At 39.0% G+C, this 24756-nt stretch overlaps 1 protein-coding gene across 1 annotated transcript in view; it reads left to right on the forward strand.

Annotated features, from left to right (window-relative positions):
- RPN12A (regulatory particle non-ATPase 12A) overlaps nt 1-24756 on the forward strand; it is a 118449-nt gene that overhangs the window by 23076 nt on the left and 70617 nt on the right. Inside the window, exon 2 of the mRNA XM_089438051.1 lies at nt 4327-4405. Coding sequence (XP_089294177.1) covers nt 4327-4405 — 79 coding nt within the window. The remainder of the gene's footprint in view (nt 1-4326; nt 4406-24756) is intronic.

Raw genomic sequence — 24756 nt, forward strand, 5'->3', positions numbered from 1 at the left:
GGAGGCTCAGTTGAGGGCTAGTTTGACCTCCAATGAACTTGGGTACCTGCAACCACCAAATTAGTTTTAATATTGTTGCAAATACAAAGTGTTAGAGATGAAAAACAATGTAAACCCTTACCATAAGCCTGCAACTACAAGAAGATGCCGAGATTTGATGCCAAAACCCCACAACGAAGCCCAACGAAGCCCAACAAACCCCAACGATGGAAGGGAATGGCCACTAAGGCCTACGACTAGGGATTAAAAGCCCTAGAAGGGCAGTTGCTAGCCCAAATAGGCCTGCGGCTTGGAGGGAAATCCACTTAGGGGCTGCGGCTTAGCCCTAAAGGGTTGCGGTAGGGGAATAAAGAGGGGCTGAGGCCTCTAAGGGGCTGGATGGCTCTCCTAAAGGGAGGCCGAGGCCTCTCTGAGGTTGCGGCTAGCCAAGGAAGAGGGCCAAAGGCCTTAAAGGTTGACGATATGTCCTTAATGGGCTGCGACTAGGCCAGAAGGGAGGGCTGAGGGTCCTAGGAGGGCAAAAAGGGTGACGTCTAAGGCAGAAAGGCAGACGGCTAGGCCTAAAAAATATTGAAACCCCTGCAACACAAAAAAAACTCCAGAAAATCACTGCAAAAATGCTAGATGCTGAGCCTAAAATTGAATGGAGGCTAGATCTTGCCTTTCTAGGCCTATATCTGCCTCAAAAAAATTATTGAGCGAATTTTAAGTCCACTTGCACAAATAAATCAGAGAATGCAAAAAAAACCTAATATATATACAAAATAAAACAACACCCCAAAATTATTTAAAACCCCAAGTGTTGCAAAACAAATGACTTAAAAATAATTTACAAATTATTTACAAATATACAATGTTTGCAAATTAAAATTTTTTGGAGAAAAATTTTTTGAGTAATAACAGTGAATGAATATATTTTTCGAAAAATTTGAATATTGGTCAAAACCCTCTTGCAAAATTAAAATACCATAAAGAAATCTTAGATCCCAAACATAATAGATTCTTCCCCACAACCTGTGAACTTGGAGCCCAAGGGCCAAAGTACCTGCAAATCTCTATAATTTCCTCAAGTAGAATCTTTATATCATATGGTGAATTAGACCACCTAAGATAAAAATTTACCAATAGAATGCTCCTATCACTGATAAATGTAATAACAAATTCATAAAATTTTTCACACAATTTAGGATAGCACGTACCATGGATCAAAGGAAGAAAAACACCATGAACTGAACCCCAAAGTCTTTCTATTATGATATAGAAATGTTCCCAGCAGAGCAATAGCTTAATATCAACATTTAAGAATTTACATCATCCAAAGATGTTGAATAGAAGCTCAATAACTTCTTTATATGGAGAAAACCCTCCAAGTGGAAAATAACGGCTAGTTGGCTTGATCATTGTCAAAATAATCTCGACCGTTGAAAATATCTTGATGATCTTTTAATCTCCAAGGTCGAATTTTTAATTTTGAGGAAAAATTTGAATTTTTCTTAAAACCCACTTTTAGTTAATCCAAAAATTAATATTTTTGATTAATTTCTTCAAAAAATTGACTTTGACTTAGCCACCAAGGTCCAAGGGCTCAATTTTTCTTAAAATATCCATTTTTTTCCTTGGTGGGGGACCTCCAAAATTTGACTTTCCTTTGACCCACGATTTTTTTATTATTTTCCACTTGGAGAGCAATTAGTTTCTCCATAAATATTTTTTGACTCAAAATTAATTAATTTTTTGGCTTAGGATTTTATTTAATTTAGCCAAAAAAATTAATTAATTGACACTAGAGGGGATTAATATTTTTTCCACCCTCAAATATTTTAGCCATGGTGTCTAAGTATGAGGGACCATGCACTAAAATATTTTTTACATCAGATATTACAATTAATTCAACTCTCAAAGGGGGAATACACCTTTACACATATAGACGACACTTATGACATTACCTAATTCCGCGACACAATATGATCTAGTATAGACCAAGTGGTTTGTAATAAAATAATTTAATGAAATGTGTTTAAATTATTCCCAAACACACTTTTACAAAAGACTTGATATAACACTAGGACTCACCTAAGACCTTGTTAAGAGATTCAACCCAGGCTTTGGGGTATAAGATGGAAGAAAAACTCTGCCGATTATCCGTGTTTAGAAGCACACATAATTCAGTGAGGTTAGAAAACTTCCTAAGATGAAATCCGTTGCCAAAATCATAGGCTTACCTAGGTGTTGTTACATAATTAAACATTCATACTAGCATCATTTACAATATAACTTGCAGAAATTGGGTTTACAATGATAAAATTGAGCTGTTTGATGGCTTTGAACTTTGAAAAATTTTCCTCTCATCTTTGCATTCTGCTTCCTTGGACTGTTGACAAAGTGTGGTCAACAAGCCTAACGCTCATTTCATGAGGGCAATGCTAGGGTTTCAAAGTCATATCTTCTCTCAAGACTACGCACAACATCCTTTAAATGATGTTGGAGAGGTGTCAAGCCATCCCTCAAGGGATCTCTATTGCATATATAATGGACCACCTCAAACATACCCTCAAGGTCAAGTTAGATCAACATCATTAGGGATAAAAACCATTAAAGTATCATAGTGGACCATATTCAATTTTAGTGGCAAAAAAATAGTCCACACAAACCTTTTCTTCCAGTGTCTTTCTAGCTCGGGATTTGTAAGCAAATTACCACATTTTTGCTAGGGTTGATTATGCCTTTAGCCCTATTAGGTGCTTCCAACTCCCAAGGGGAAGGACGTTTCACAGGTAGACCCATCAATCCAGATTCCATAGGTACTTGTGATAAAAGTGGTGATGGTATGGGCAAGACTTCAAGGAAGATGACCATATCCATGGTATCTGCTGAAGGAGGTCCAATGTCTCTAAGTGCTATAATGAGGAGAGGGGGTAATCGTGGAGACATAGAGTTGCCCATTTCCTCGTCCTGCTTTTTCCACCCTTCTAGTGTGCCTTTTGCTTTAATGATTTATCTTTCTTTCTTGCATAGCTTAGGAGGCCCAACTTGCTTATGCTTTTCCAATACCCCTTAAAGATGTAGCAGTTTATCGCTCATCGAGGTTGGGGCATTCAAGAGTTCCTTTTAGATAAACATGTGATGTTGAGGAACTAGGTGATGGCAAGGGGTAGAACTTTTGCCCATGCACTTACTATACCCAAGCCATCTTTTGCATTTTCTTTTTCTTTATTTGTGAGTTCATATGATTTTATCTTTCTTTTAGCTTCATCAACCCCTTAGAGCAAAAATTTGGTCCCCGACTCATAGATGAGGACAAAGGGTGCCAATCCCAATTAGAAATGACAATCAACCCAAAGAATGGATGTGGATAATAAGGGGGACATGGAATGCGGCAAGTATAGTTTTCTTGGGCACTCTACTTCAATCAATGCCTCCTATTAGTGCCTCTCCTAAAGGAAGGACCTTAGGGGATGTTGCACTAGACTACGGGCAAAGGATAACCCCGTAGGTGAAGCATGGTAACAAGGGCACAATCAAGAGCTGTCAATCATCCAGCTTGGCATGTGATCCATATTAGTATGCCTCAAAATATTAAATGAAAGCACATGATTACAAAAATGGTTAGTGTACCTTCCGATAGATGACCCACCTTCCTTCAAGTAACATGCCAGATGGGAGAGAGCACTGATGGGAGTATAGGTGGAGAGCTCTGATGTAAAGCTATCTGTGCGCCATCTTAGAGCTGCTGGCTGGCTGGCTGACAAATGCGGAGAAAAAAATTCTCTTATGGGTTACCCACTTTTGGTGGGTAACAGGTCCCATGGAATGATTTGAGATATTTGTGGAGATAGTTGAACTAAATATCCTAAATATGGAATATTTGTTATGGTCACCTATTCTAGATAAACTTATAAAGGGACCTATTGTACAATAGAAATAAACATGGAAATAGAATGATTGAATAAACTTTAGTAATTTTCCCTTTGGGGTTTCTTGAGTGCAAACTTCCGGTGTCCCTTGATTATGTATGTGAATGATTTTATTGCCCTGCATATCTTATTCCCAACAGTTTTACTGTCCTTTTTATGGAGTTGGCATTGGTTTTTTGCACACATTATTTTTTTCATTCTCTCTCATAAACTCTTTCTCCTAGAAGTTTGGAATTTTCCTGCATCAAGATGTAGTAAAATTTCCTTTGCATTTTCCATATTTATTACCTTAATTGGATATGTTTTGTATATGTAAACCTGTTTTAGTAATTAGGGCTTTCTAGCAAGAGCATTATTATAAGAGGGTAAAATGGGCCAAACTTTATTTAATGGGTCCGAGTGGCTTGTGCAGGTTATGTTGACAGGATTTCCAAGCCTCCCTCCCTTGTACTGTGAATCACCTGCAGCGATTCATGAACTGACGCTAGCAAGTAATCACTCTGATAATACAGTTTTGTTTATGTCTTTAACTACTTCACAGATAAGATAGTGCAGTAGAATTTATAATATAGGAAATTAGCAAGATATTTATGTCATGATTAGGTATCCAGAAATAATGTTTGATGTCCTATTTAAATATAGTTTTTGTCTAGTTCTTGTATTTTTATACAATTTGTTTCCTAGCTCTTGAGTTAATTATGAATGTTGCAAACTTACATTTGTGATTACCTAATCTGCAAGTATTTAGTCAATGCTTAAATTCTATCCATTTTTATAGGTTATTGCCTTTTTGTAGGTAAGCCTGAATGGTGTACATGGTTTTGTTTCTTTGTGATTCTTGAAGAATTGTTGGTTCAGAGTTCTTTCATTTTCTATCACTTTTATTTATGTGGCATTGCTTGTTATCTCAAGTCATAAATGTAAAATTGATCTCTCCTTCTGTGCACCTTCGTAAGGAATAAGGTAATAGCATTCCTTTTTAAATGAGATATAGATTGCAATTGGCTTGCCCAGCTGTACTTCCCTCCCAAGGATCAAGGTAATGTAATATGGTCTTTGTGATGGTATTTATAGGCACCACTGGTGACTGGACATTAATTCCAGTCCATCCTTGCTTGAATCACATTTATGTAATGTTGCATGTAATTGCATTTTATGCTAGTACTAGGATAACATTAATAAACGTTTTTTCTTAAATATGAGTAATTTGCCAATGTGAATGCTTTCTGATTAATGTAAATTTTCTCTATTAGTAACTGATTAAACATGCCAATCCATATTACAGCCTTGCTCTTTATCGGAAAACATCCAGAATTTTCAATTAACGTCCTAGTCTCTGGAATATTCTCATATCCTTTCACAAAGTTGGAGCCTTGTATCTTTATTAGCGGGCATGCACCTCTGCATCTGGTTGCTACCAATGTAGTGATTCTTCAAATGTCTTGCAAGTCCTTGTGAGAATAAAAAACTGGAGGAAAAAAATGAAGTCAGCCTGTCTGGGTCATAGTTGGCTGGTGCATAGTACAAAGTCGGCCCTGATAGACAGAAGTGGAAAAAACTAGTCACCTTAACCTGCAGAAAAAGGATCTGTATGTGTCACATAGAAGATACAACTGATGAAGAGGCAATGTACAGAAGATGTGCGGAAGACACATAGTGATAGGATACGCTGAAGCTTCTTCCCTGTGGCAGAAATGCTGTAGAAATATAGATGCTTAAGCTTCTTATTTGTAGTCAAGACATTGTAGAAGAAGAGTATCATGAACTGTCAGTGAATCCTGAGACCAATCTGAATTTTCAAGAAATTGAAAATTCCCAGATGATTGCAAATTCTAAATATGATTGCGAACAAGTTCAAACATTTTTATCACATTCGACACAGAAATATAACATTTTATTTATTTTAATTTTTTATTTTATTTTCCAGGTAATAAGCCCTCGGGAAAACTTCTTGGGCACTCCCCCTCTTTTGAAGGATGGTCCTGACTCCTGAGTGTAAACCCTAGATTATTTAGGGCATAAGGCCAGCACAACAACTCATGAATAGATCATATATAGCTCATCAACAGTGGACTTAAGGGCAAACATGTCACATGGTGGGATTTGAACTCAGGGTGGGGAACTTCCTCACAACCACTTAACCTACACCCAGTTGACACACAACGATATATATATATATAAGAATACCTTTTTTTCCAAGCTGTTGATAAAGTGAACCTGTAGCAGCGTCAAGCAGATTTCACCTGATATGCTGAATGACATATTGCAGGGATGTCTTCCTAGATGATGTATAGTAGAGTTGCAGTTTTAGCTAACATATAATAGGGGTGTCATTCCAGCCAACATGACGGCGTTGTCACTCTAGGAAACTCCCGCCTTAGTTTTAGTAAAGAAAACTTGTTTTTAAAAGCTTAAAATTTCAAATATTCAAAAGAACATATTTGGCGGATATGAACAAGTCTCTTTTTTTAGGGTCTTAAAGTTACTATTTGTAATTGGCTCAGAACTATATACTTGTCTATCACCTGGATACAATGAGCTTGTAAAAATTGTTTCAGGGGTCCCAATCTATGTATTTATTGTCTTTTCTTGTAAAAGCTCATATTGTCATAAGGCTTTAATAGCAGGTGTACTCGTTGTCATTAAATTTTCTGGCATGCTCTAATGGCCCAAAGATCCATCAAACATGTATTTGTAAGTGACATACTTGAAACACATAATTATGGAAGTGCAATTGCTGACAAAGTCCATGTAGATGCAAAACCTTGATATCCTAGTTTTATAGTTGAGAATCACATGGAGTTGTGATGAATGAAATGATGGCTACTTTTAAATTTAGTATGTTTCCTAATGTTTTGTTGTTGTCACATCTTTCAGTTAATCTAGACGCAAATCAATTGACAATATTACTCATTTTGATGGAAATAAGAATGTTGTTAATTGGGATGTGTGGCTTTAGAGTGTCGAAGCATATTTAAGAAACTTACCATTTTTTGGATGAAGAGAAAATTATGATAATAGAGGTGCATATGGATAGTCAAGCTTGACATGGTGGAAATCCCATGTTAGGTATCATGATGTTTCGTCCCTCGGGACCAACAAGGGGTAGTACAAGAATATTCTCTTGTTGTCCATCAACTTTGCCTTTCAGCCTGATCTTAGGCCTTGATTCACCCTATGTGGACAAACCTTGTAGAGGAACCCTTAGGTTCTCAGGGCATTGGATTCTCACCAATGTTTACATTACTTAGGCTGACATTCTCGCTTTCGTTTCATCCACACCTGCTCATGCCGATGCTTCCCTTTGAGGCAGAACACTCCCCTATCGATGTATTTTTACATCCCACAACTTCGATAGATCACATAGTCCCATTCATCTTCGACGCAAGAGCACTCGACCAGTGAGCTATTACACACTCTTTCAAGGTTGGCTACTTGGAAAACCTTTTGGCTGTCTTTGCACTCGTACTTCATCTCTGAGTGGTCATTTAGGGGCTTTTGTTGGTGATCTGGGTTGTTCCCCACTCGATGATGAAGCTTACCCCCCATTGCCTCACTGGTTGACCCTTAACCCCTTTTATTGGGGCAATCTAGTCTTCATAGTTTGCCTCGATTTAGTACTGCTCTTGTGGCTCGTATCGAAACAATGCCTTACCCCTAGATGGTTCAGTCAACTGTTGCGCCTCAACGCATTTTAGGGAGAACTAGCTAGCTTTGGGTTCGAGTGGCATTTCACCCTTATACATAACTCATTCGCTGATTTTTCAACATCAGTCGGTTCAGACCTCTGCTTAGTTTCACGCAGACTTCATCTTGGTCATGGATAAATCACCCATGTTCGGGTCCATAAGTAGTGACAATTGCCCCATGAAGACTCGCCCTTGCTACAATTTTGGTGGGTCTTAACCAAGCCACTACCTATAAGTCGCCGACTCATTCTTCAACAGGCACGCTGTTAGAGATCTAATTTTCCTCCCACTGCTTGGGAGCTTACGATTTCATGTTCTATTTCACTCCTCGATGGGGGTTATTTTCACCTTTCCCTCATGGTACTACTTTGCTATGGGTCACTTAGGAGTATTTAGCCTTGCAAGGTGGTCCTTGTTGATTCACATGAGATTCCATGTGCCCCATGCTACTCGGGTTAGAGCGTAAGCCAATGATGCTTTCGGCTACTGGACTCTCACCATCTAGGGTGCAAGACTCAACCTCTTTTCCTAACAACACAAAGCTTATATTATGCTCTCTCACAACCCTGTTTTCACGGTTTAGGCTATTCCCATTTTGCTCGCAACTACTACGGGAATCACTTTTTCTTTTTATTCCTTTGGCTACTAAGATGTTTCAGTTAGCCAGGTTGCCCTGTGCGGCGACTGTGCCTGCCCATGGATTCAACAACAGTTGAAAAGGTTAACCTATATGGGAATCTCTGGATCTATGTTCATTTTGAACTCCCTAAAGCATTTCGTCACTTACCCCACTCTTCCTGCAGTTCCTCCTCCTCCTTTTTCTGCCTTTGCACATCCTATTCTTTTATCAGCTTCTTTAAGTTCTTCAGATTTGCTGTGAATTGAACCGAGGCCGAGACATTTGCTCTATCTTCAAGGTTATTCCAATTTTTTCTGATCAACTCAATAAACTCCTCATCTTGAAGCCAGTGGGAGTTCATCTTAAAGGGGGCTGTTGGCTTGATTCCTCCGTTCCTGATCTCCATCACTGTAGGGGAATGATCTGATTCACCCCCCACTAACGACTTATTGTCTGATAAGAGGTAAAGAGTCACACAAGTCCTCCGAAACCAAAAAGCGGTCCAACCTCTTGGCCACCCTTTCCTCCCCTGCCCTCTTATTTCTCTAGGTGGCATGGAACTTTGTACGCTCAATGCCTATGAGTTTGGATGAACTTAACTTATGGAGGAAATAATTGAATAGAGAGTCCAGTCTAGCCCTTGGCCCCCAGGTCTCAGCACTCCCGATAGAGAAGTTCTGGTCCCCCGCCCCCACTATCAACTTCGACCTCTTGCTTAGCGAATTGGAGTAAAAACTGTCCCAAAATGGGACCTTTTTCTGACATGGCCCATACACATTGGTTAAAGAGAACCAATCATCAAGTTCCAATGAATAAAATTCAATTCCAATTCCCCTTTCCAAACCCCAAGAGCTCCTGATCTTTATCGACTTGCTATTCCAGGCCAAGGCTAGTCCTCTCGATCGACCCAAAGAGTCAATCCCCAAGAAAGATCAACCCTTCAGAAGAGCTTCTAAGGAATTGCCTCCCCCAGGTTTTCTTGTAAAAGTAAAATTAAAATATTTGGCTTATAATTTTCCATTAAATGGACCAAAGCACGCTTCTTTGAGGGGCACACTATCCCTCTGCAATTAAAGGAGAGAAGCTTCATTAGGAAACTTCTTCTTGGGGTTTGGAACCTCTAAGCGCCCCTTTTATGGATTGTTGTCACCCCGCGGCCAGATCCTCCCTGGCCTGTTCCTTCGCTCGAGTTGAAAAAGACATTCCCCTACCTCTATTACTTATAGACACTAAAGGGACCTTCCCCAATCCCCCCAAAATACCTTCAGTGAGGGATATTACACTTTTAGACCGAAGGTTATAATGCCCTCCACCCTTCCAGGAGGACTCAGACAAATACCTGGAGGGGGATACCACTGGGGATGAAAGGGAGGTATCGACTTGAGCTATGGCACAGATGGCAGTAGATAAATTTGACCTGGGTCTCACAAGTCTTGGTGAACTGGAATGTCAACACACTTGTCAATTTTAGATGATACTGGGATTGTCACTTCAAACACATAAGAAATAACATCAGAGTAATCTGACCTAGAGAACAAAGGTATATTATTACCTTAGCCTGTTGAAGACGATAAGCTTGCCTGCAAAACTGGGAAACATTGTATCACTGGGGAACTTCTTCTTGCCGCTGCCTTCGGATGTGTGCCCTCGATACCTTCATTGTATCATTGGGGAACTTCTTCTCGCCGCTACCTCCGGATGCGTGCCTTTGATACCTTCCTCGGTTCCCCCTTCGTTTTTGACCATTGACCCATTCACTTCCTTTGTCACCCCCATAGAGCCTGAAGCTCCTACTGGCTCTTTCCCTTTTGGGACCGTTGATGCAATCCTGGATTGCGGTTGATTCCTTGCCTCATTTATGATCTCCGGTTGCACGACTCCTGCTCCATTGACCCCATCTTCCTCTGAATCAAAACTCCCTTCGTCCTCCTCTGATGACCTGTTGGGTGTCATTGACAGGGGATATGCATTCACCAAATGACCATAAACATTACATCTCCGGAATTGAAACGGAATCCTTTCGTAGTCTAGTATTTGGACTCGTTACACCTCACCAGGATCTCCTAAGGTCATGTGAGGGTAAAGACCCTATCTAATATCAATGTTTACTAGAATTCTCGCCATAGTTTGCTTGCCTGTAGAGATATATGAAGAATCATTCGCTAGATAGTCCCCCATATGATTGGCAATGTCCCAGAATATAAGCTCGTGCCATTACTCTAGAGGGAGATCTGGTAGTCTTACCCATATGTGCACTTTGTTTAATCTTTCCTTCTTCGCATCAAACAATGGGGTCCAAAATTTGAATTTGATTGGAGAGTGATAGATCGACCATGGAACCCAAACTGCATCCCATTTTTCTTTTAACGTCATTCTGACCCAACCTTTGGCCTCACTGCATACCTCCACTTCCCCCGTCATGTCTGGCATTATGTGCTTCTCTTCCTCCATCCGAGTCTTTTCGCTCTGATTCTCTTCCCTTTGATTTTCCCCACCAATGTCTTCTCACCCATTTCTACAACTTGTGACATCCTCACTTCGCGACCCAACACCAGATTTAAGTGAAAACTGTCAGGGTTTTGCTTGCAAACTTTTTGTTTGGGTGCTTCCGAAACCCCTTCCTTTCCACTTGCTGATAGGTGAACTATATTATGAATTGAACTCCCTGCGCCCCTTCCCTCTGTGCTCGCTTGAAAGCCCTTTGCATTAAATCCCCTGCTCGGAAAAGGTGCCCCTGCCAACACTCCAAGAAATGGGTCACCGCTTCCTCTAAAAAACCCTTGGATCAACCCTTGAAAACCTCCTGTACCATCAAAAGTTTCAGATCGTCCAACGAAAAACCTCCCGATAGAAGCCGCCCCTAGTGCTCACCTGGCCGAAAGGGTTCCACAACACTAACTTCCCCATATGTAGCCTCTTGAATCAACTGGACGAGAGTTGCTGATAGAGAACCGTCACCCACAGAAACTAGGGGGTTACTTACCCCTTCCAGTAGAGGATCAGAAACAACAAAACAAGATGAAGAAAACGGTCATGAAGATGACTCACCTTGAAATAAAGTTTTAACTTTTTTCACTTGGAACCTGCTGGAAAGGCATAGTAATTGCTCCTGCACATGCCAACAACTCAGATCTGCCTTGTGGATTTGATCCTCTCGATGTTGTCAGAAAAACCGATGGCGTGGACCAAATGGAGGCGCCCACCTCATCCTCAGACTCATAATCCACTAAAATATCCTCATAACCCTCCATGCTGTCGGGAGCCTTCAAAGAGAACCGTGAAAAATTGCCTTACGGTCCAGGATTCTGTTACCATTCCGCCACAGTGACAATGTTAAACCGCAGAACCCTCAAACGACCGTGAAGAAACTGTAGAAAATGCAATACCACACTTCAAAGCTGTCAATACTAAGTTACTAACCTGATTTGCGAGGATGAAAAGATGAGCCCAAAAATCAAAAGCTTCGATCTGAATGTATTTGCCTGGAGCCAGCTTCAGTGTGAACTCATTTGAAGCTAGAGGACGAAACCTGTATGGTGGGACCCCGTCCCCACCTGACCTTCTTCTGCCGCGGCTGAGCCATGACCCTGTTTAGACGTCAATCCCTAGCCATGGCCAGGGTCTCCTCGGCTCCATCCGTCACTCCTTTAAGTGCAAACACTAATTAAATTTAATTATTAAGGTGAAGAGCTTTTTATTAGTGAGTTGATTAATGTCTAATAAAATGTAAAGTATTTACATTTTAGATGTAATCTCCACCATTGATTGGGATTTAATCTCAACTGTCAATCTCATTGAGAGAATAGGATTATGGAGATTTGGTCATTAACCCAATGTTATAAAAGAAAGACAAAGTTAAAGAAAAAGACACAGAACAACCAGGTTTTGTTGTAATTTTTTTTTGTTTTCTTGGGTTGTTTTCCTAGTTTGGAGCCCCTGTAAGCTTGGAGTAAATTTAATGAAAAACTGATACTTGAAAGGCAAAAATTTGTGCGTTTTAGGAGATTGGTTTCTTGTAGCTTCCATTGATCTTTTTATTTCTAGTTAAATTTCCGGCGAGTGTATTTTATTTTGTGAGCTGAAGAATTCATTCTAAATTAATATTTTAGTAAGAAAATCATAAGGAATTAATTTACCTAGGTTGCTGGAATAGATATTTTAACATGGTATCAAAGCCTGGTATCTGAGATAAGTTGATTTCCAAGTAGTTACAACCGCAGATCTAAAGGCAACAACTGCAGATCTGAGTTTCCAGCAGACAGATCTAGTGCAGATCTGGGTATACAACTAGTAGATCTAAGTGGTAAAAAAAAAACAAATATAGTGCAAATTTGTGTATTTAAAAAGTAGATCTTGTAGTTCTGAGTGACCAACAAACAGATCTAGTGCAGATCTGGGTATACAACAAGTAGATCTTGGAGGTTTGAGCGACCAACAGGCAAGTCTCGTGCAGATTTGGATACATAACAGACAGATCTAGTAGATGTGGGGACAAGAAGTTGTTTTTTACTGAGTGCTTGAAGAACTAAGCACATTTGTAGGCCTGTTTTGTTTAGATTTGGAAGATGGTAGTAGCTAGTCTCAAATTCGAAGACATGTTGGAGCTTCAAATTTGCTAACTTGGAAAGCAATAGTTACTTTGCTTTTGAAGGAAAATTATCTTTGAGAGGTTGTTGACAAGGTAGTTCCTTCACTGACAGATTTGTAGCAATTGGCAACTCATGAGGAGGAGGTGAGAGCCATGTGGGTAATCTTGGATGTAGTGAAGGATCATCTAATTCCTTATTTGTCAGAGGGGAAGATGGCCAAGGATATTTTCAATGCCCTGGTAAGTCTCTACCAGAGCAAGAACATAAATTGGAAGATGGTATTAAGGAATAAGCTTAGATGTATGCAGATGTCCAGATCAGATTCAATTATTAGTTTCCTCATGAATATCACCCAGATACGTGATCAACTTGCTAGAGCATTTGGGGAGGTGATTGATGCAGAATTGGTAAATATGGCACTAAATGGATTCTCAAAGCCTTGGGAGACATTTTTCAAGGGTACGTATGCACGAGACCACCTTCCCACTTTTGAGAGGCTTTGGGATGATTGTGTTTAGGAAGAGACTTTGGAGGAGTCTAAAGCCAACAAATAGGAAGGTGGTGAGAACTTGGCCCTTACAAGTTAGACAAGGAAGGGCAAAGGAAAGGGTTCTGGTAAAGGAAAGAGTTAGGAGTCAACTTCATAGTCGGGAAAGAAGAAATTATTGAATAAAATCAAGTGTTTCATATGTCACATGCATGGTCACCATGCATCACAATGTCTACAAAGGAAGGGCGGAGGGAAGTCATAACAGCAGGAGGTGGCAACCTCAGTAGAAACTTAGATATGAGCGAGTTTGTTGCAAAATTTGAAAAGGATTTCTCATTTGTTTCTTTCCTTTATTGTAGCACAATTTCCAGGAGTGCATGGTATGTGGACAGTGGTGCATCTCGCCATATGACATCAACATGGGAGTTGTTTACTAGTCTGATGGAGTACGACCAATGTTGCACGAAGCAGGGATGAAGCGGGGACGTTTTTTGGAAGCGGGGACGTGGAAGCGTCATTTGCCAAAAATCTAGGAAGCGAAGCGTCTGCTATATATATATATATATATATTTATATTTTTTTGCATTTATACTCAAAACAAACATCCCAAATACCAAATTAGTTGTAGAAGACATGGAAACATGCATATTTTTGCATAAATCAAGATAGATATGGCATCCATGATTCCATTGTAGTTACTAGTATGTACATCAACCATCTATATTCTAGCGATTACAAACATACATCAAATTTTTAAGCATATTATAAAACATAAAACATTTAAGCATATTATAAAACATAAAACATAGAGCATATTATGATTTATCTAGCAAGTGAGCAATTGTCAACATTTGTCATGGCCAAAATTCAAATAATAATGTTTACAAAATATGTCACTTGGTCACCGCCAAGACAAAAAAGGTTCAAAATTCAAATTCACAAGCCTACAAGTCTAATGAGTAATCTATGACAAAAGTAGTAAATTGTGAATATATCTACTAATCTCTCCTCCTTCCACCACGAAGAGAACGTGGCGGCGGGCCTCCATGTGGTGGCAATGAAGAAGATGGTGCCTGTGGAAGTTGTGGCAGTGGCATTGAAACTGATGAAGAAGAACCCCCTGCTGTTGGTGTTGAACCATGGAACCTAGGAACCAAGGGACCAGATGGGGGTGGGGGTGGCATATCAACACGATCATCATCATCCTGGAATCGCTCAAAAAATTCATGCAAAAAAAAAACACTAGTTAACAAAAAAATTAAAAACATGAATTAGAGAAATGCTTTATAAGGAAAATTCATACCACAATGGACATACCTGGATAAGAGCATCCTCTAATTGCGCTAATCGCAACACTCCATCCTCCCAATTGGGCTCCTTTGGATTCTTGTCCCAAATCAACAAGTCTTTATTAGACTTTGCATCTTCACAGTAATGGGACAACAATCGCAAGTTGTAATGAACATAAACCAAGCTCTCTGCCCGGTCTAAACTCAACTTGTTCCTTTTAACACTGTGGATGAAAGAATAAGAGCTCCAACACCTCTCTGTGGAAGAAGTGTTTACCACCTGTGATAGCACCCACAATGCCAAAGTCTGTAGAAGTGGAGTAGACCCTTCATGCATGTTCCACCACTCAAGAGACGAAAAAGTCTCTCGATCTCTAATTGCATGCATGCTCCCAAATGGACCAGTGTTAAGCGTATAGTTGCTCAATTGTCTCCGTACCAATGCAGCCTCCTCCTCATCAGGGATTAATTTACTCATTGCAGCCATATATTTTTTGTGAACCTCTTGATCTTGGTGTGGTTTTCGCCTGCTTCCCCCCTCAGGTGCTGGTGTTGAAAGTCATGATGGATGATGGTATTTAGGTGTCAAAACATATGCTAATGCATGCAATGGAACATTTAGCATTTCCCACTGGTTTTCCACCTCTGCACGAATATAATTGTACAAGTTGATATCTCTAGGCTCAACAATGTCTTTAATCTGCCCCAACATGCTATCCATTTGCTCATACACCTCCCCAATTATTGGTTGATCTGAATCTCCCAACTTGATCATGTAATAAATTGGTTTGGTGAATTGCAAAACATATTTAACCTGTGACCAAAAGTAAATGTCAAGAACAGTGTCCTTGACTGCATTAGCACCATCTCTGTCAGTGTTAATTTCATCCCATGATTCAGCACACACCAAATTAGTTAAAGCTTGTCTCACCTTCACTAGCCGCCTAAAGGTGAGGTAATAACTGGCAAATCTTGTCTTTGCAAGTTTAAGCAACTGCAACTTGGAGTAAGTGCCATAGAAGTAGTTTACCCTTGTATGCCATGTGATGAATTTAATGAGTTGCTTCCCTCTCCTGTAAAGCTCAGTAATCCACCCACATTCTTTGTGCTTCACAATATCATGCATCAAAAGGTTCAATGTGTGAACCAGGCACCCAGACCAAAAGATGTGTGGATGAGTACGCTCAATTTTTCCCGCTGCCTTACAATTTGCTGCATTATCTGTGATCACTTGAACCACATTATTCGGACCAACATCTTTGATTGATTGCAATAGGAGATCTGCAATGTTTTGTGCAGATGCACTGATGGGGGAGGAGTCATGACATGTAATAAATACTGCACCACTAGAAGAAACACCAAGAACATTTATCAAATGTTGGTTTCTAATATTTGTCCACCCATCTGATACAATGGATACCCCAGAATCTACCCACTCATTTGTAAAACGTGTCAAAGCTCTTTGAACCAATGTTACTTGGGAGCGGGAGCGGAAGCGGGGAGCGGGAGCGGAAGCGGGAGCGGGAGCGACCATTTTCAGAAGCTCCCGGTTTGGGAGCGAATCCCGGAGCGATTTTTTAAAAATATATATATTTTTATATTTTTTAATTTTTGATACATATATGTCAACAAAAACATGTAGAATGATGAATTAGATATAAAAAACATAAAAAAGCATAGATTGAACCATATAACAACAATCATCTAGAAGTTATAATCTTCATCAACCACGTCCGCAAGTTAGTAACATAGTAACATACAACATATTGAGTCTCATGATTCATCAATCTTAAAGTTTCAAGCTTTCAAAATTCAATATATAACATTTATCATCATTGATCACCAAAGTTGTACTTGTAAGCTAAGTGTAACCATTACAACAAATAATATCTAACATGAAATGAAATGTTATAAAATGAAACGAAATGAAACAACTTTCAACTTTCATGAAGCATCATATTCATAATTTATTACTAATGAGTTATAATTGCCAACTTCAAACTTAAATTGTCATATATTGTTTAAAAAAATATCATAATAAATATGAAAGAGTCAATAGTTATAAAAGCTACTAGAAACTAGAGAAGAGAAGTAAATCTATTATCTATTTCTTATGCTTGGGCCTCTTGCCACCACGAGAAATGTCTAATTTTTTAGTCTTGTTGCAAAATCAAGATCTTCGTCATTAATATCACCCTCCAAGCATTAATATCCAGAGGTATCTTTGTCATTACCTTTGTATCTGTATAGGGATCTTTGTCATTAATATCACCCTCTAAGCATTAACATAAGATAGAAAAAGCATAGCATGTCAAGTCAAGATTTTGTTTGAGTGATGCGTACATTTTTAGAAGGGTCATGATAGAGGAGTTCGACAACCAATGTCACTAACATCAAGGTACATAGAGGGATTGGTACTCTTGATTAAATATGAGTTCCATACCCTAATACATGACAAAATTCAATGGAAACATTGCAATCCCCCAATCCTGAAATCCTGAAAAACTGATAAGTCTGCTGGATTTTGAATGAAATCTAAAATTCTACTTTCTCCATATGAAATCCAATGAGGACGAAACCACTCTCAAACATCCTGAGTCATTTCATGGTAATGTTAAAAATTTAAGTAAAAGGATGAAAATGAAAATTAAAGAAAATGTCACTTTTACTTTAAGAATTTAACATTACCATGAATAGCATATCAATACTAGGGCCTAGACTTGATCATTAAGTTGCCCCACTCAAAAACTATTTGTTTCTTTCAAAAAAAATTGCATTTCGAACATTACTACAAAAAAAAAAATGCAAAAAAGGCAAAACGCTCCCGAAAACGCTCCCGAAAAGGCAGGGAGCGAAAATTTTTTTAGGGAGCGCGCTCCCGAAATCGGGAGCGATTTCGGGAGCGCGCTCCCGACCCGCTCCCGCCCGGAGCGCGGATCGGGAGCGGGAGCGAGGGGGGGGGGGGGCGCTCCCCCGCAACACTGCTTTGAACCTTAGCTTTTTCTCTTTCTAATGACACTGTTCTAGCTTTCTCATAGTTGGGGGCCTTGTATCCTTTTGGGGCTTCATTGATGGCCTTTACCATTTCATGCTAATAGGGAGAGCGAAGCACATTGAATGGTACACCGCAAGCACAAAGAAAACGGACTATCTTTCCATCCACATCATCCCTCCCAGCGACATTAAGGAAATCCCCTATTGTTCTTCTACCTCCAGAGCTTGCAGAAGTACCATGAGGAGATGAGCTACCAAATTTAGAGGTTGCACTTGATTCAGAATGAGTTTTTTTGTTTCTTGTTTTTTTGTTGTGCAACCTCCTCTATTTGAATGTATTTTCTTCTTTGTTCAGATGAAATGTTTGGGCAAATTTGTATCCCCACAGGACCCTTTTTATCATCACTGTCCAACACCCCACAAAGATGCCTCCTCACACGGGTATATGAACCACTATATGGTTTTCCTCCATGACAACCATGAGGGCACACAAATTTGTAGCTTCCACCACCCTTTCCCTCATCAAGTTTGGTCACATAGTTCCACAAGGGTGTTAATGCACCTTTCCCCTCTAGTGTTTCAGTTTCCCCTTCAGGTTCAACATCATCCCCTTCCTCCTCATCATACATTGGGTCACTCATATTGGGACCACTGTCCTCTTTTGTTTCTTCCCTTCTATTCCTACTCCCCCTTGCCATCATTAAAACCAAGAGTGGAATGATACATAGAAGCCAAAAGAACACCATCTTGGAATATGGATATAGGTGGTGGACAACCTGCAAGTAAAGGAGCAAGTAGAAACAATGGGAAAGAGTAGGAGAGGGAGGAGAAAAATACAAAAAAAATGTCAAAAAAATAAGGGAGTTTGGGGTTTGAACTTACCTCTTTAGCTCTTGTAGATGAAGTCCTCCAAGCTCTTGCTCCAAGCTCCTCCTCCTTCTCCTAGCTCCTCCTTCACTCTCCTCTCTTCTCCTCTCCTTTCCTCTCTTCTCTTCTCCTCTCCTCTCTTCTCTTCTCCAACTCTCATAAACTCAAAGTGAGCAAATGAGGAATGAATGGGGGCTTTATTCCATTTATTCCTCACCTTAACCTCACCCTAACCCAAGGTGGACCCACCCCCAATATGCAAACTCACCAAAAATAAAAGAAAAATAAATAAAAAATCGAATTTCTAAACAGCACGGTGCTTTTCCGGAATTGTGTACGGAACCATACAGAAAGCGTACAGTTCGCCCTCCGAAGTGCCGCGCTTCGTACGGCCGAAGCGTTGTACGAAGCATGCTTCAGAGATTCGGAAGTGCGCTTCCGGAATTTCCAGGAAGCGTCCAAAACAGGCGGAACCGCGCTTTCGAATTTTGGAGTCACGCTTCCAGGGACGATTCCTGTACGAATCAGTACGGGACGCGCTTCGGGCCATAAATCCGGGGGGGGGGACATTTCCTGCAACATTGAGTACGACTCAAGAGTAAATGTGGAGCTTGGTAATGATCCCAAGTATGCAATAAAAGGAGTTGGGACAATTTCATTTCAGCTTGAGTTAGGCAGCTTGTTGGAAGTGAAGGACGTGTTGTATGTTTTAGGGCTCAAGAAGAACCTGCTTTTAGTCTTGGTCATGGAAGACAAGGGTTATTGTCATAGAGTTCCTGGAAAGAGCAAGCACATATCAAATTGGTAGGATCTAACCATGATACAACTCAGGTTGTTGGGGTTAGAGATGGAAATTTTTATAGGTTACAAAGTGAACTTGTTCGAGCCTTGGTTCATAACAATGACAACATGTGTGAGTTGTGGTACAAGAGAATGGGGCACTTGCATTACAAGGTGTTGTTGATTATGAGGGAGATTGTCGTTGGTCTTCTGGATTTCAATATTGAGCAACATGGGGTGTACAAAGGATGCACGGTTGGCAAGCATGCCAAGGTTGCATTTCCAAGTAGCGAGTCTAGCTCCTAGGGGATTTTAGATTTGATACATCTGGATGTTTGTGGAATGTTGTCAGTAGCTTCAGTACAAGGAGGCATGTATTACGTGTCTTTTATTGACGACTTCTCTAGGAAGACACGGATCTACTCATGAAGACCAAGGATGAGGTCTTTAGTCGATTTTAGGAGTTCAAGACTCTTTGGAGAACCAAAAAGAGAAGAAGATCAAGGTTCTGAGGTCAGATAATGGGGGTGATTATATTTCTAATGACTTAAAGGGTTTCTGCACGGAGGCATAAATTAAGAGGGAGCTGGCAACTTTTTACAACCCACAATAGAATGGAGTTGCAGAGAGAGAACAAGTCAACCATAGGGAATGCTAAGGCCATGATCCATGATCAAGAGCTGCACATGTTCGTCTGGGAAGAGGCACGCAATACAACGATCTACATCCAAAACGGGGGTCCTCATGGGATCTTGGAGGACAAGACACCAGAGGAAGCATTTACTGGTGTGGAGCTAGAGGTGAGCCACTTACGTATCTTTGGTGTTCCACTATATATACATGTACCAGAAGAGAAGAGGATCTAGATGGACCCCTCTAGCATAAAGGCCGTGTTTGTGGGATACAACGGGAGTTCAAAGACTTGTATGATTTTCATTTTGTTATAAAGGAGGGTAGTGATGAGCCAGGATGTGAAGTTCAAGGAGGACCTTGCATCTAGGAAGTCACATGAAACCCTACTAGTGACGAAGGGCAAGGATCAAGAAGCTTCGAATGTCGAATCTCGACCAACATAGATCCATCTTAACCTTAGATCTATCAAGTGTCGAGAGGGTTCACCAATAAAATGTTTTGGTGATACAATTCTAACTGAAACATACAATAGTTAGAGCACGCGATAAGGATTTTTTTTTGTAAGCTTGGTAGGACGACATCTTCATCATGTCCAATATATCACCTCGATCAGGGCGGGGAATTGAGCTGGTGACTTCACATCAAGGATACATCACCTCGATCAGGGCGGGGAATTGAGTCGGTGACTTCACATCAAGGAGTGTCTTAACAGAGCACCCGATCACCATCTATCCAAGACCTCGTGGACACGATAATTTTTATTTATTTATTTTCAACTGTTTTATATAATATATACATAGTTGACATTGAAATATTTTACTTAACATTTGCATTGAAATGTTTTATTTTCAATTGTTTTATATAATATTTACATAGTTCACATTGGAATGTTTTATTTTACATGGGCATTGAAATATTTTATTTATGGCCCACATTGTTCACATTAAAATGTTTTTTGTTATTAATATGTTTTTAAATAGACGTCTTGAAATATTTTACTTAACCATGCATAGTGAAATATTTTATTTATACCCCACATTGAAAGTTTTTCGTTATTAATATTTTTTAAATGCCACATATCAACTTCATGTGGAGAATTGAATGACTTGCACATCTCCTTCTTATGAGGAAGCGATTGAAATTTTTTACTTTCATTTACTTTTTCTCTATACATATCAAATTGATTTAAAATTGTTTTATTTAAGGTGGGCATTGAAATATTTTGTTTATAGTCAATCATTTTTTTAGATATATATGAGATTGATATTGAAATATATTAGTTAGCATGGACATTCAAATATTTTTATTAAGGCCTACATTGAAATATTTTAAAAAAGTAAAAAAATTGCATATCTTCCTCACACTCGAAAGTGAAAATATAATACTTTTTTTTTTAATTTTTTTTAATTTTTAGTTACTTATCTCTCTATATAAAATTTATATAAAATTATGTTGTTTAATATGGACATCAAAATATTTTGTTTATGGGAGCAAATATTTTTTTTTAATTACCACATGCTAACTCAAAGGAATTACACAATTCCTATTTTATAACATTTTTAATCAAAACTAACCAAATACATATATTTGTTCTGCTTTTTATTATAACTGACATTGCTTTTTCATTTATTGAATATTTTATTTTTATTTTAGGACTTTTTCATTTATTGAATATTTTATTTTTATTTTAGGAGGACACATGTCAACTCTAGGTTGAGTATGTAAGGAAATACACATCTCCCTCATACTGTGTTGTAGAATGTGCCTCTTGGTGCAATCAACAGTTTCTAGTTTAGGAAGTCAACCTTTAGATGAGGAGGAGAAATTGTCTCCTAGTTCTATTAGGAGACCTCGATGATTCATGTAGATATTGAAAAATGATTAGGAGTATGTGGAGGATCCTAGGACCGCAGTTAGGGGGAGTAGGCCTCCGAAAAACCTTCTAAACTATATGGTACTAATAAGTAGCATCATTGAAGTACTAGACCAACAAGCTTGGAGGAATGCCACTTCCAGTTCAGGAAGTCAACCTTCAGATGAGGAGGAGGAGAGATCAGCTCCTTTAGTTCTGTTAGGAGACCTTGATGGTTCATGCAGACATTGGGAGATGCCTAGGAGCATGTGGAGGAAATATTAGCCAATTCGACATATTTGAGCTTATGGAAATATTAGAGTGAGAAGATGTTGTGAATTAAGGGTTAAAAATGAATTATTAAATGTGACATTTGTAAGGAAAGGATAACATAATATATTCGCTAAGAACTCATATAAGCTATGGTATATATGAAATAATAACATACACGATATACACATTTAAATAAACCTAAGAACTGATATATATTAATTTATTACTATATATATCTCATTCGAGGAAAACTTTGCAGAAGAGCCCATGGGATGCTCGTCCACAAATGTGGATGGCATTCCTAGTAATCTTGTTGATGTAGACTAATGTGTGTGTGTTTAAAGTTATATACTCAATAAAACTGTGATAGAATTGTCATTTACAAATTATAAACGTCACCATTGCTTAGTGGAATCAACAATTGTCATTTACAAATTATAAAGGTCACCATTGCTTAGTGGAATCAACGACATTATACAGGCTAGAGTGTTATTTACCTCATTTTTAGGAGGGAAATTGCCATTTTATTTGATAAATTGGTTACAACTAGTAAAACGTTGTGGACTTTCTTGGTACCATTTCTTCAAGGGTGAAGCATGAGATTCATATTGCACCATTGAATTTTGTAATTGCAAAATATTTTTCATTGACACATTTTCAATGAAAGGTCATGTTCATTTGCATGGTTGTGTTAGTTGTGTCTTTTAGATACTATATATACTATATATTGCAATATTATTCACTGAATATCAATCATTTCTTGTATCTTTTACATTTGTTATTTAATTATTTACTTCCTTTGGACAATATGGGCTTTGCCCTATTTTGTGTGATTGCCGATGGCATCTCTGAACTACTAGAAGGTATGCCATTGCTGTGGCGAGACAATGTGGAGAGAGGCCTTCGATCCAGTTTAGACTTTAGCCTAGGAACCTTTAACACATAAGTTAGGATTGTAGGTTTTTTTGCTGGCTTTCATGGACTTTTGTGAGGATTGTAGCCTTTTGAAGGATACGTCCATGGAGGGTTTTCCTTTTGTGGTGTAGGATTTCATATTGAAGTCTTGTTGGCGATAATCGATTTTCCGGTGTGTATGAAGGTGTTCAATTCACAGGAGTAGAACTACTTTCTTGGTTTCATTTTTGGTTAGTATTGAGGGTGGCGTCTCCTTGGAGGTCGCTCATTAGCTACATTGTTACAAACATCTTTGGTGTTGACTTACTATAGTCGGTTGTGGTTGGAGGTCTTGGTTCTGTTGGAAGCAGTGTTGCGAACATCTCGATAACATCCCGATTTTATCTCGAAATCACGATTTTTTGGCCTAGTCGATGTTTGCCGATTTTTAAAGATATTTTTATGGTATCTTGATTTTGCCGATGTTTGCCAATTTTTACCAATATTTTCTCGATTTTTACAGTTTTTTGGCTTTCCAGACCCTTGCCGATTTTATCCCGATGCCGATGTTCGCAACATTGGTTGGAAGTGGTTAGAGATCGTGGTACAGTTGATCATAGGTGCTTTTGGTGCATAACTAGAGTCTATTTGGTGGCTTTTAATGGATTTTTGTTAGGATGCCGACTTTTTGCAAATATGCTCTAGAGTGCTCTTGTATATTGTTGAAGGTCTCTTATTTGTGGCATTATTGCATATTTTTGTGCTGTCAACTTACTATAGCTGTCTATGATTGGTGCTCATGGGTTTGCTGAGCATATGTGCCTTTGGCACATATCTTAGATTTTTTTGGTGGCTTTTCATGGATCCCTGCAAGGATCTTGGCTTTTTGCAAATATGTGCATGGAGGGTTTTTGGTTTGTGGTGTATTATTGTCATATGGCGGTGGCAAGAATCCTTTTTTTTGTGCATGAAGGTGTTCAAGTTAGCAGTAGGAGAAAGACTCTCTTTGCATGTTTGTTTAGTGTTGAAGTTGGCATCCTTTTGGAGATCCCTCAATATTAGCATTTTATCAAATATTTGTGGTGCTGACTTACTGTAATTGGTTGTGGTTGGAGGTTGCGGGCTTGGTTGCAGCCATTTATTTTTCAAGTTACACATTGCCTTGCTCATTTTGTTTGCTTGTGTTTGAGCTTGCAACACTGTTGATCGACGTTTTTTTATTATGGGTACAAGGTGCTTTGCTTGTTGTAACTATCACATATGGAGGTTGCAACCCTTTTTGGCTGTCTTTTTTCAACTTTTTCTTAATGGAGTACACTGCTCTGCTATAAAGGTGGACATTGGTTGAAATGACCCACATCTAACTTCTCTATCCTCATTTGGCATCAATACCAAAGATGCTTATTAAATAACCATATGTACAAAGGACATAAAATCATAGTCAACTTATGGTTTTATTCAGACTTGCCTTTTAATGTTGTTAGATCCCTAATTTGGCAAGCTATTATAGATGCTTCTATGTGTCATTGTTTTTAAATCCCCTACTTCTGAGTTTTTTAGGGTTAAAATTTTGAATGCGACAATTGAGGATGTGCATCAAGTCCTTGCTGATTATCATGCTCCATAGGGACATTCAGGTGGGATAATTATGTATGATGGGTGGATTGATAGAAGGAACATGAGAATATTATGTGCCTCAAGTCCTTGTTGAGCATCATGCTCCTTAGGCACATTTTGGTTGCATATTAATGTTTGATTAAGGAGGATGGATAGAAGGAACTTAAGTGTAATAAATCTCCTTGTTTCTTGTTCTAGAAGAGTCATGTTCTGTTGAGAAATCTAGGGGCAACAAGTGTAGGTGATTTCTCTCTTC

Source organism: Pinus tabuliformis, chromosome 9 (assembly GCF_031772625.1).
Source record: "Pinus tabuliformis cultivar Carrire ecotype Pingquan chromosome 9, CPIR1, whole genome shotgun sequence".
Lineage (NCBI taxonomy): Eukaryota > Viridiplantae > Streptophyta > Pinopsida > Pinales > Pinaceae > Pinus > Pinus tabuliformis.